Genomic DNA, 14,105 nt, shown 5'->3' with positions numbered 1-14,105 from the left:
CATATGTTTGTAGAGATCATCATGACATCCATTTCTACCATCTCTTAGGGATTCTGTTGGTTTTCCATAAAATACACAACAATTATCCAGTAAAACAAATAAATGTGAATTAAAGAGGAGTTGTTTCTAAGACATAATTACAATAATTGGAAAAATATTACCTCAATATAAAAAGAAAGGCTTTTGTTGACCCAAAATGTATGAAAAACACACTTGTACATATACACTTATATATCTCTTAGATTTGTATAGAATGAAACCACTCATCTAAAGATAATGGGACTTCATTCACAACATAAGTTAATATGTTTCCAATGTGACTACTCTCTGTGATATGTTTTATTCCTATATATATAGAGAGAGAGTATCAGATATATTTTTGTAAATGAGTAAAGTCAGTAGGATGAACAATACCCACTTATATTTCAATAGTTTCTTCAATTAAGGGAAATGATGATGAGAGACTAAACTATTATTTTGAAAATAGTTCACTAACATAATTATGATAGTAACTCACTACATAATGCAGTCCTTGTGAGATACTTTAACTTCAGATTTTAAATACCTAAAGGAAAAGTACCAATTCATATTAACTTTTATGATCCCCTTAGAACCTACTATTGTCAACTCAATATTAGTTGCATTTAATTGAGTAAATTCTATATACGATCAATCTTAAATATAAAAGTAAGTGATGCTTTTAGAATTTTTTTTCACTCTTTGGGAAACATGCCTTTGGATTTTTATTATATTAGGGGAAAAGATAGACATCATGATATATTATCCAGCTGTATTTTTAACTGAAGATCCCTGACTTATTTTTTAAAGATTGGAAATCATTTATTTATTAGTTTCCTTCAGACAGGTTGTATAGTAACTTGCAAAGACTTATAAAATATTGACCACTGTTCGATGCTTCATCAATCCAGAAGTTCGCAATCAATTCCCAACTCCTTTCTCTCAGAACAAGTGCCAAGCAAATACAGACCAATAATAGATAATAAGTCAGTCCTTTAAAAAGACATCTGAACTCAGTTATAGCTCATTCACAGATAGATTAAAAATGTTATTTATCTAAGGAACTCAAGAAATGTAAACGTATTGGAGAAAACCTTTGACACCAGTACTTGATGGTTTCTTTCACATGATTAATGAAACTAATTTAGAGTTCTACAATAGAATCTAAACTTTGTTATCTCATGCTGTACTTTTTTGTAAGTGGCAATTATTGTCAAGACAAAGGATAGCATAATGTTCCAAATAGAAACAATTAGGCAAATCTATCAATATATGGAGTTTTGATGCTTCCTAAAATATAACCCAATCCACTCTCTAGTATAATGTTAGTTCAAGCAAGAGTGGGAAACATAATCTTTTCAACAAGCTATCATATTTTAATATAAAAAAATGAAAAAAATCAAATGCTCAGCCAAATCCTCTCTATTTACAATCTTCTCATAATTAAAAGTAATATGAGAGCTGAACCCATAAGGGATAAATTGCATTCAGTTAAATAGACATTGACAAATTTATAGTCATGAAAAATGTTCAAGAATATTTCATAATATCCACCTTTCAAGCAGAGACCACCAATTGATTTCCATGAAGTTGGATCTGAGCTCCAACTTCAGTTACAAATGTAAATGATCAAATATACACTATAAGGTAAAATTACAGAAACAATAATTGTCATGTATTATTTAACCTCTAAGTTTTCAACTCATTATTTTTCACACCTGCCACGAGGCATTTGACCCTAGGGTTGAATTAATTTATAACTGACAGCTAAGAACAATGTGTGTGTGTGTGTGTGTGTGTGTGTGTGTGTGTGTGTGTATTCTAGTGTATTCTATTAAATGGTTTGGTTTTATTTAACTGTGTATAGTTACCTTACCTTTGGTTTTTGATGTTTCTCCTTCTCTGAAGCATTGGATGGTTTTCTCTTCAACATTTTCAATTCACACTACTCCAAGTGAGTGCACTTCCTGTTGTTACAGAAACAACTGAAGGCTGTCAGCAGTGTGCGTCTATGATGTACAGCAGATAAGTTTGAGCCCAGTGACCTGCCACTTCCTCCTTTTTGGTCAGGATATGACCTCACAACTACATGGGTAAAGGTTTTTGGTTTTTTTTAATGGTAATTCTTTGGTAACTCTTTAATGTTCTGTATTTTCTATAGTCTGAGGTAGATTCCTAAATCTCACACTTCCACATGCCTTTAGGCATAAAACTATATGATAGAGAATATTCTCTCATTTATTTATCTCCCATAAAACTATATGATAGAGAATATTCATGATAGTTTTATACTTCTAAGTAAACTTTGTTATAAGATGAAATAAACTAGACTTTATGAAATACTAATCCTACTTAAAGTGTATATGCATATACTCAAAAGTAGAGCATGGATGAAATTAATATAAATAGGAATATGACTTCAGAATTAATTGATTATGCATATTGTTACTTTTTAAACACATTACTATGTTGTAAAGCCCTGATTAATGTGAAAATCAGTTAAACAGAACCCTGAATTAACCAGATGTCTTTCTGCTACAAACGATAATGCTATATCCTGATAACTGCTATTCCAGGGATGGTCCAATGGATCAATGGTACATTCACATGAAGCATCCAGTGTCTCAATTTAGTAGACCTGGAATAGGGCTAACATGGCTTAGAAAGACTTTTCTCGTCAAAATAAATGGTGTAATATTTTTACTATAGTGTCAAAACCAAGATACCCAGAAAGTAAAAGCAAGAAGTTCAAGCTTTCTTGTTGATGAGGGATTTACCAAAGGGAGCCTTGTGGAATGTCTAAAATTCCAGTTCTAGTAAAACAGGCTTGTTAAAATCAACCTGGCTTTCCATTTATAAAACCCCGGGGTTGAAAAGCAATGGTGCCATATTCTTAATTAGCAGCTTCTCTAGGTAACAATCAGCTGACTCTATTTCTCAGTCTTCCCTCATATCTCTGAGCCCCTCCCCCCTGAGGCCCAGTTCTAAGTATTCAAATTTCACTAATCATTTAACAAATATTAATTAAACATTGTGTGCTGTTTGACAGTATATCATACCTCTTGATTAGCTTAAAATTATTTATGTCCTATAATAGAATTAAAGAAATACACTTAAGATTATGATTAATATGCTTCTTCCATGAGATATTAAGAGCACAATTCTATCTTTAGGAGTTATTAGACTGGCATTTTCAAAATAACAGTGAGGACTCTGAGGTTGGGTAATTCCCTAGAAGTATGGCTTAGGTGAAGGCAGTGACCTAAGTGTATTTTCATTTCATCTTTTCAGGAATTGAAAGCCATTACAATATATTTCTTAACAGAAACATTTGCCTCACTTTCTTTACCTGTGAATAGAAGTTTAATTCAGTTGTGGAGTTCAATCAACAATATGAGAATGATAATATTTTCACTTACTACAGTAATAGAGTTTTAGTGAGAGTAAAAGCGAATACCAATAAAGAGCATACTTATCATATGACTTAACATTTAAATACTGTTTTATGTCAAGAAACGTTTGTGGACCTTGAAGTATGAGATTTCAAATTATACTTCTACAGTGATAACTAAAGACTAGAGAACACTCACATTCATGATGACATACATGAGCTAGACTATATGCAGTTTTAAAAAGTGTTACACTCAAGTAATTTGATAAAAACTCAATTTATGATCTCTAGGCACTTTACCATCATTAACACTATCAGAAATATTTTAAAATGTAAGTAAAACAGGAATATTTTCTTTCAGAATTACAAATGGGAGAAGGAATTTTCTCTTTCTTTTTTTAAAAGTTTATTGATTTATTTTGAGAGTCAGAGAGTGAGCTGGGGAAGGGCAGAGAGAGAGAGAGAGAGAATCTCAAGCAGGCTCCACACTGTCAGCACAGAGCCTGATGTGGGGCTTGAACTCATGAACTGGGAGATCATGACCTAAGCTAAAATCTAGAGTCAGACTCCTAACCAACTGAGTCACCCAGGTGCCCTGAGAAGCAATTTTCTAACCTCTACTACTCAGGAAAACTGTTTTCTGCAGATTAAAAACATCTCAAGTCCTATCATAGTCTGTTAAACAACTTGTTCCTCAAAATATCTCAGGTGGTAAGATAGCAAATTTTTTTTTATCAACTATCTACTATGTTTTGGAATTCTGGGGCCACCAAGACATTTAATTAGTGACCAGAATGACCCAGAAAATTCAAAAGTCAAAGGTGAAATAAGAATGGGGTAAAGAGTAAGTCTTGAGCACATCTAACTCCCTATCATGATTAAACCACTAAGCCACATGTTGCTTAAGACTTGTTCTGAAGCAGGGAAGTTGCAAAACAGCAGTCTGGGTGCTTTGTTTTTACAAATTACCTTAATGGTCTTAGAAGCCAGGCAGGGCGAAGCAAGGTTGGGACTTTGTGACATACATATGACTATTTCTGCGTCATAGGTTGTGTCAAAATTTTAGAGAAACTGCAATCAAATAACGGTTATTGGGATGTAGATGTTATGAGAAAACAGAGTGCGACTATAAAGAGTTGTTTCAGTAGTTCAACAAATATTTATTGGTGGATTGCTACAACATGAATTATCAAATTCAAATCAGAAAAGAATAGGTAAAAGAAAATGTGGTCTGATGCCTTTCATTCTGATATCTTGATTGCCTGATGGCCTCTGTCTCTTTGTTCCCTGTCATCAGGTTGAAGACTGAAATTTGTAATGTTTGGATTAATCCTAGTCTATACTTTAAAGACACATATATTTTTTTCAATGGAAGGAGGGTTTTCAAATCTTTTAAAATGGAACAATAATCCCCACACCCCCTTAATGTGTACACCTCCAACATGTGGACTCAGTCACAGTAAATCTAAAGCTTCCATGTGTTACTGGGGCAACCATGACCGAAAGCGATTTAAGTAACTATAACCTAAAATACTCCTGACTATACTTCAAATGTATTGTTGGAGGGGGACAACAGAGAAACATCTAAGAACTTGAAAAATAAGAGAAGTGAGATTGTTATCATGAAGTAAAACTCTGAAGTTCATATTTAATGTAAGATAGAATCCTTATCTTATAGAAAAAGTGGATTGTATTCCATGTAGATCTACAGACTTTAGTCACTTACGATAAAGAAAAGAAGGAGTCAATCATAAAAACACATTAAACGTGATAGTTCTGCTTTTCTTTCTGGCTCCTTGGAGCAGGTTTCTCTTTACAGATGGGGAAGAAAAATTTATAGGAAGAAGCCCAGTGGGGCTGCTCTGTTCTTGCCTGTTTATGGCTTGCTAGAAGTGGAGATCCTACACTATCATACAAATTCCAACTCTACACAGGATTTCTTGAAGCAAACGCACATATCGATCTGATGATGTTCTTGCAGATCTTTACTCAATAATTTGGTTGGTAGTTTCAAAGTCATATAGCCATATACAACATATTGGGGTTGACTTATTCGTACAATATGATGGATAAAACACCTCCTTGTTTACACTTGGGTGTTTATAGAGAAATCGTGATATGGATATTCCCTCATACCTACAGCGGGGATGAAGGGGAGGGGCGGCTGGGGAGAATGGTGGATTTTCTGTGAATCTTCTACATTTTCTACCTCTCTGAGGTCATTTACCAGGGTCTCTGGAGTCCCTATTTACTAACCCTTTTCTGTAAGGGACCCACCCCCTTCCCTAAGCTCTTGAAATCCCTTCTAATGTCTTTCTAATTGAAAAGTCTTACAGTGGCTTTTCTGCTTTTCCCAGTGACTTGCTTTATGGAATGACGAAGAGTTTTTGAGGAGATACTTGAGAGAAGAGAAAATTCTGATCCTACTAACAGCAGGTGTTAAGAAGCTATAGCGGTTTGTTTTTCTCAAAGAGGCCTGAAATTAAGCATATGTATCCCAAGGATTAATTTTCTTCCAAGAACCCATACGAAATCCATATGAGAAATTCACATTTCACCTATTAATTTCTCCTTGTGACATGATGCCCTGACTGAGTTTTATTACAGAGTTCTCATACCTTCATTAACAGTGATGGGGGTGATGGCCAAACCACTCAGAAGGTGGGAGGAAGTCTTAATTTATTTCGCCCCACATAGAGAAAGAAGTGTAACAGAGGCAAATATTTGGTAGTACCCACTCAAGCCCCTGGGTTCAAGAAAGATTCAGTAAACCTCGAGTATCTGAATTCTCTAACAAGATAATACATCATGCGGAGATGGATGCATCAAGCAATTTTAGCTGGATTTCATATTTTTTATGAAACTACTATTTTTTTTTATTTTTTCTAACTACTTTCTATTTTTTATTTTTATATTTTTTTCTAACTACTTCTCTTTATTTTATTTTTATTTTGAGCTCAAAGAGTAAACTTTAAATGATGAGTGAATTCCTTGGGTAGGTCTGCCCACAGGAGGCAAATGTATTGTTCATACGGACATCAAATACCTGAGACACTGCAATCGTATTTCTTAGTAGAAGTTAATGAATTGCTATGCTGATTGATCAGAGTATGTCCCAAAAAAGGATCCACTCTTGGTATGCTCAAACATTATCCTTCTGAGATAGGAGAGCAGCTGGTCAGGCCCTAGAGATCCTGGGAAGTCTCTTGAGAGAGAGCCTGGGCCTGCAACATTATTTCATATTTTAAATTTCCCACAAGATAATTGAGAATCTTATCTCATTATCTCGGTTGTAGAAGAAATAGAGGAATGACATAAACAAAAAGGACCAATGATCTAAGATGAATGGGGAACGTAAAGAATCATACAGTAAGAAACTGTCTTGAAAGAGACAAAGAACTTAGATCATATCTGTGCATGGCAAGAGGTTGGAAAACAACATAAAAGAAGACTTAGTAAGCAAAAAGTGAGGTGTACCAGTTCCAAAGTGACAAAAATAATTAGGGAAACTTAGTTTGAGATAAGTGCAAACTATTCAGATTATTCAATAGATTATAAATATAGACTAAGTAGTCACCATTAGTAATGATAAAATAAAATTTCATCTCTTTATGATTCGAAGTTATAATAAATACTCATAGAGTAATCTTAGTTTCAAAGTTAAAAATAATGAGTATCAGTTTTGAGTGATGATACGGCTACCATTATGCTGAGTACTTCAGTCATATTTTCCATGTAATCCTCAGAAAATCTCCATAAGCTGCTCTAACGTTGTCAACCTCAACTTCCAGGTGAAGTTAGGTTTGGTGTCCAGTTTGCCTAGCTGGAAGTGGTGGGATCAGGATTTAAACCAAAGCCTCAGCTCATAACCATAATTCTCTATCATAGTTATGCATTGGCATATTTAAAGACCTGCCATAAAATGGGAGTGATTTCTTTGGGGATTAGGTTCCAAATGGTAAAGGATGTGAAGAAGGTAAGGCTGAGTGGGAGACAGTGTTTCAATCATTATGTTTATAAAATAATTTAAAATCAGTAATTGTGCAACCCATCTAGAACCCTCTTTAATTAAGACAGCACCACAGGGATACCTGCTACCACGTCATTTTCCTTCTCCAACCCAAGCTACCTTGTTTGTGACTCTAAGAAGAGTTAAGAGCCCCTCAATGCTATCTTTACTAATAATTTCACACATGTAATAATCAAGGTAGGAGTACAAATTAGACTCATCCACACTTTATGGAATTACCTATATTCTGAAGTACCCCAAAGATGACTTTTGATACTTTTCATCTATAAACTCATGCTATCTGTGAAGATACTACCAGGAGCACATTTTTTTCCTCCTTGATCTGGAGCAACAGCTCCCAAATTTATGTTTCTAAAATTTATGTATTATTCTCTTAATCCTTGACTCTTCATTTCACCAGTTTCTGCTTGCTTCAAGGTCACATCTAAATTATCGTCACGATTTTCACATTTCTATAATACTTTTCCCTTCAACACACCTAAATACCATTTGAAGTTCTGTAAAAATTAAAAAAAACAAAAAACAAAAAAACAGAAGCTTCCCTGTCTACTTCCAGAATTTCTAGTAGTTCTTTTCCTGACTCCCTCTAGTATTAAAAGCAGTTTTCTCATTGTGTACATTCATGTTTTTCTGTGATAGGCCCAAACTTTCTTGAGTATTAGACATTACCTGCTGATTCCTATTTTTATCCTTGAGGATTTTGTGCTCTTTCACTCCCCAACTCCCTTATAATTATTTAGTTAAATCAGTAGTCATTATTATTTTGTAAATATTGTCTGTGGCTAACTCAAATTGTGTTTAGTGCTTTATGCTTAAATTTTTTGTCCATTTCTAGAGCTCATGATTACTTTCCTTTTTTCAATAGTTGATTCCCTATGTATAATTATTAATATATCCCAGATAAATGCCCCAACAAATCTATCAACTGATTAGTTTTGAATATTTAAATATAGACGTCATACTTGTAATTTCAAATGCTCAAACATCTCAGGTTTATTTTTTTCTCTGTTCCAAAGGGATCTGGTTATTCTCTAAGTATACATGACTAAGGCTGAAATGGAACTTCTCAATTCTCTCTTGATTTGGATACTCTGTGGCCTGAATCTCACATCATCGTACTTGTCTATTTTCTCATTTGCTAAAACACACCTCCCAAATGGCAGTGTTCTAGGTCCTTGTAGATCCTTCATATGTGGATGCTATTTTGACCTAAAATTGAATTCTACCCTTATTTTTCCTTAGAATTTAGAAGGACTCTCCATTGTCCTCTAGCCTCCAGAGTTGTTACTGAAAAGTCTAATGCCATTGTGATTCCTGGTTTATTGCATATGGACTCCCTGTCTCTAACTGTATTTCCCCTTTATGCTTGGTATGTCCTAAAATCTCATATTATGTGCCTTGATATGGGTTATTTTTTCATCCCCTGTACTGTTCATTCAATGGTTCTTTCAAAATGGAAACACACATGCTTCAGCAGCAAGTATACTGAAATTGGAACGATACAGAGAAGATTAGCACGGCCCCTGCGCAAGGGTGATATGCAAACTCATGAAGCGTTTCAAAATGGAAACACACACCTTCTGGTCTGTGTTTGTTTAATAAATTCTTCATCTCTCTTTGTTCTCTCTTTCTGGTAATCTAATTAATCCAATGTTAGACATCCTGAATTGATATGCATATTCTTTTGTACTTCTCTGTTTCTACTTCTTTTTCTTTGTTTTGTTCTTTTTGTTGTTTTTTTTTTTACCTTCTAGGAAATTCCATTATTTTTTCTACTAACGATCTAATAAATATTTTTAGCTATAATATTTTATTTTGCCAAAGTTCATTCTGATTGTTCTTTTTATAACATTCTGTTCTTTTTTATTTTTAATATCGCAGTAAAAACTAATGAAATCAACTGTCATTCAACCATATGGATAATCTTAAAAATATAATATTAAATGAAAAGAAAACATTCCCAAAGGAATTACATATAGTATGATTGTCTTTAAGACACACACACACACACACACACACACTTTTAAAAAAAGGAAAGAGTAAGGAACACAGCCCTGAGTATAATGATTCACTCAGGAGAAGAGTGCAGCATAGACAGATACAGGTTATTTTCGAGGTCTCACCTCTTATTTCCTGGTTATATTTTAATAATAATATATTATTAAAACTAAAGAAAGTGGGTTTTGAAAAACATTCTGTTTTTAATCCTTGATTAGGTAGTAAAACGTATTGGGTAAGAGGGTGCACCTTTGAACACAGTAGGCTACCTCATTTCAAATCCTGGCTCTACCTTTAGTAGGATGTCTTTGGAAAGTTCCTTGGCCTTTCTATAAAATGGACTTGGCAGTATTGCATACCTCAGAGAGAATACTGTGACCATTATGTTAGACATTATTATAAAATTAGTACAAAGAAGCATCTGGCATGTACTAGACACTGAGAACTAAATACATACATGAAATATGTTCTTTTTCTGAGGTCATTAATTGTCATTAGTTGTTTCCCTTCTGTCCCTTTCTTTATCTTGGTCTCTCTCTGACTTCTTTCTTCTGTCTGCTTTGATCTCTGTCTTTCATCTCTGAGGCATTCTTTAAATGTCTAGCTACCTTTGGCTGTCAGTACATCACTAAGAGCATGGCATGAAAATCCTTATTGGCTCTGTAAATGGGTGGGCTTATGAGGTGCCTGGGCAGCGAGGAAGTTTTTTCAGCAGAAGACCCCCAATGGCAGTTTCTGGAGTTCTATTCTCCGAGAGCATTCAGGTTTGGCAGGTAATAATCATTCTGTGTCCTAGAAGGGCTGTGGGGGAGAGGGAGGAGCTTTCCTGCAGTTCTCAAACGCTGCAGCTTTTCGTGGCTCTTTGGTGTATGCTGCCTCACTGCGCTGAAGCATCCTTTTCTGCAGGTCCTGAGACTGACACTTGCTCCAGTCCTCCATTCACTTATGGTCCCAAACTCTAGCTGGCATCTCTCCTCACACCTTTTTACCGAGTGTATTTGTTGGTGTGGATTTTCATCTTTCTGATAAACGTATGGAGATAATATACTACATTTAGGCAAAGTCTAGTTGTGCCAACTTTGTTTCTTCACATCTTTATCACCTCTGACTCTCTTCTTTCATTCTGTCCTTTAAAACATTTGTATCTCAGGGCACCTGAGTGGCTCATTCGGTTACGCATCTGACTTGATTTCAAGTCAGGTCATGATATCACAATCCTGAGAGATCCTCTCATTAAGCCCTTCATCGAGCCCCGTGTCAGGCCCTGTGCTGGGCATGGAGTCTGCTTAAGATTCTTTCTCTCCCTCTCCCTTTCTCCCCTCACCCATCTCAAAAGAAAGAAAGAAAGAAAGAAAGAAAGAAGAAAGAGAAAGAAAGAAAGAAGAAAGAAAGAAAAAGAAAGAAAGAAGAAAGGAATAAAGAAGAAAGAAAGAAAGAAAGATAGATTTGAGTCTCTTTATCTTATTTGCCACGATCCTAATTATATGGAACATACATCTAATTACAAAAAACCAGTCCCTGTCACTACTACTCCTACCTTACGAATTCTAAGGTATACATAGGACATGGCTACTGGTATGACATGGTAGGAAGAAGCCAGTCCACAAACAGGAAGCTTTTCCATGTCAAGTCCACTCTCACATTTAAGTATTTGTGCTCTCTAGACATTTTCAGATTCTTTTCATAAGCGCAGACATACAGTATCTTATGAAATAGTTTGCCTTTTAATTCTTTATAGACAGTATAAAACAATAATAAAAAAACTTATATTTCATTAAAAAAATCTTCAAAGTAATTTTTAAACTAAGACTATAATTCAGTATCACCTGAATCATATCTCATTAGACCGAAAGGAAATTCCGACCAAAAACTGACCAAACAAATTGAACTAACTTTGCACAAAAGTGTTTTCTAATGAACTTTTATCTGAACACTGTACACATCACATGTGCTGTTAAAATCCCCTGCTTAATTCGTACTTCTTTCCCCAGAAGTACAAGAGGAAGGTAGACTGTGTGCTGATCAATAGACCATGATTTCCTGTCTTCACCTACTGAAGAAAAATGCAATTAATAAAATATTGCTGAAGAGATATATATGAGTTCCTTTCCTCAGAAAACCTATTTTTAAACTGGAAGAACGAAGTCATTTCTATTTCCTTTCTCTCTTCACTCATCAGAAAAATTTACAGCCAATTCAAGAGGGACCAGACTGTTTTTCAGACCTTACCATTTGAATCTGCACTAAAAGTGTAAAGCTGTAGGAGATAGTAATTGTATACCTTATCTATTTAAATAATTAAAATCCTTTATGTGATCTTCATTCCCTCAACTTTGGCTACAGTAGAACATGAAATACATTAATTGCGTATCAGTTTCTATGAAAGAAATAAATAGAATGTGATTGCAGTGGATGTTTTTAATGTAAAAATGTTTACACGGCAAAACCAAGTTTCATAGTGTCATATATATACTTATACACACATCACATACATTTGCATATACGTGTATATACGTGTGTATATATACGTGGTATATATGTGTGTGTCAGTGTGTGTGTGTATGTGTGTGTGTGTGTGTGTGTTCATTTGGATGAAATTCCTTCTTTTCTTCTTAATACAAAGGGTAATGGGAGAGCTTGTTAGGAGATCAAGTACATTGTAAATAGATACACATTGCTTTCCATGACCCAACCCACATAAAGTAAGGTTTCCATGTAAAGTGTGAAGCCGCAGTGAGGCACGGCTCTTCAGAAACCCCCCTGTATTCTAATTTTAAAGCCTCTGAATTTGTCATTTCTAGGAAAGGAAAGATCAGGTGATCATTTACAGGATTTTACAAGTATGTTACCCACAGCTCAATTCTATTTTCCTTTCAATCAAGAAAATTTTCCACAACTTTTAGGCTATACTTTTGAGAAATGAAAGAAAAGTCTGGTTTCCTTGTCGATCATTAGTATTTGGTGAGCTAAAGAGCCAAGTTAATATCTGTGCCCAGTAGCCAGAGAAAACTGACAGATGAACTGAAAACTAATATCTGGTTGGAGAGAAAATTGGATTCCCTGTTTATTTTCAATGGCACAGAATTCCAACCACCCAAAGTGGTCCCTACAGTAAACATTCTGGTGACTAGTCCTCTGTTGAGCAAGCCTGCCTTGGGGTCTGATTTTCCTCATACCACCCATCCTTGGGGGCCCTGTGGTGTGATGAGAACATATGCCATTTAAGTTTTTTTAGTGTTTATTTATTTTTTATTTTTTTTTTTTCCAACGTTTTTTATTTATTTTTGGGACAGAGAGAGACAGAGCATGAACGGGGGAGGGGCAGAGAGAGAGAGGGAGACACAGAATCGGAAACAGGCTCCAGGCTCCGAGCCATCAGCCCAGCGCCTGACGCGGGGCTCAGAGCCTGACGCGGGGCTCGAACTCATGGACCGTGAGATCGTGACCTGGCTGAAGTCGGACGCTTAACCGACTGCGCCACCCAGGCGCCCCTAGTGTTTATTTTTAAGAGAGAGAGAGAAACAGAGTGTGAACAGGCGAGGGGTAGAGGGAGACACAAAATCTGTAGCAGTTTCCATACATGCTTGGAGCTGTCAGCAGAGGGCCTGATGTGGGGCTTGAACTCACAAACTGCGAGATTTTGACCTGAGCCAAAGTCGGACACTTAATCGACTGAGCCACTCAGGTGTCCTGAGAACATGTGCCCTTTAGAGGACTGATGTAGGTCTGAACTCAGACAAGCTATATAAACTTGGGCCAAACCTCTGATCTCTCAAAGTTTCAATTTCTTCACTGGTAAAAGGGTAAAATAATATTTACTCTTAAGAGTATTCATGTATGCATATAAATATGTATACAATTCCCGACACAAATAAGGTCTTAACAAAGGCTAGTTTCATTCTTTCTCCTTCAAGTACAAAGGTAGAAAAGCATGAGATTCTTAGGGATTCAAGCCCCACCCTCATTCTGATGTGGTCACAGTGTGTCCCAACTTCCTGGTAACGTGTTCAACCTCTGATTTCCAAAGCCCGCGCATGATGTCCTCTCATTGTCACGTGTTATAATGATATTTGAGTATGCTGTTTATCCCCTGCCAACAACCAGGGGAAATTTCTACAGGGGAACTCACTTCTACTTTCACTTAGATTGGGGAATGAACATTTAACTGTGGATTTGCAAATGCACTTAAAACAAATTCCATACTCTTTACCATGACCAGAACATGGGGGTGTTACCCTGAAAATCTATGGCCTTTGCCTATCTATGCCACTCTCCTCTTTTCTCTGACCTGGCCATGTTTGTCTTCTCTCTGTGTTTGGACACCATTGAATTTGTTTGTTTGGTGGGTTGGTTGGTTACTTCAAAGGCAGAGGCTGGCACAGAGAGAAGCATAGGAAGTGTTTGTTGGATGAATGAACAAACTAAACTCTACAGGTTTGCACAGGTTAGGGGCCACCTCCTTGGATTGACAAGTATCAGGATCAAAATCTCAGAATTCATACCCCTAAAAGGACTATGGCAGGCAGAATAATTGTTTAATTAGACATTATGAGAAAAACATCTTGCAAAAAATTTTGAAATATACAGACTATAAACCACTTTATATAATACTTTCTCCTTTATGGAGAAACACATGAGATAGATATATCAACATACCTCCTAATGATG

At 35.7% G+C, this 14,105-nt stretch overlaps 1 protein-coding gene and 1 non-coding gene across 3 annotated transcripts in view; one reads left to right on the top strand and one right to left on the bottom strand.

Annotated features, from left to right (window-relative positions):
• Window positions 1-14,105, bottom strand: part of SAMSN1 (SAM domain, SH3 domain and nuclear localization signals 1) — a 139,958-nt gene that overhangs the window by 48,614 nt on the left and 77,239 nt on the right. The window contains exon 1 of one of the 2 annotated variants that reach the window (XM_060640283.2): window positions 1,895-2,038. The exons of the other annotated variant lie outside the window; for it this stretch is intronic. Within the exon in view, the coding sequence (XP_060496266.1) occupies window positions 1,895-1,951 (57 nt within the window). The 5' untranslated portion in view covers window positions 1,952-2,038. Of the gene's footprint in view, window positions 1-1,894; window positions 2,039-14,105 lie in introns of those variants that run through there. 2 annotated transcript variants of the gene reach the window in all.
• On the top strand, window positions 8,905-9,007 carry LOC132684414 (U6 spliceosomal RNA). The gene has a single exon (XR_009612637.3). It is a non-coding gene; the product is annotated as a U6 spliceosomal RNA (small nuclear RNA).

This window comes from Panthera onca, chromosome C2 (assembly GCF_046562875.1).
Source record: "Panthera onca isolate mPanOnc1 chromosome C2, mPanOnc1 haplotype 2, whole genome shotgun sequence".
NCBI lineage: Eukaryota > Metazoa > Chordata > Mammalia > Carnivora > Felidae > Panthera > Panthera onca.
This window is presented reverse-complemented; position numbering and strand designations above follow the sequence as displayed.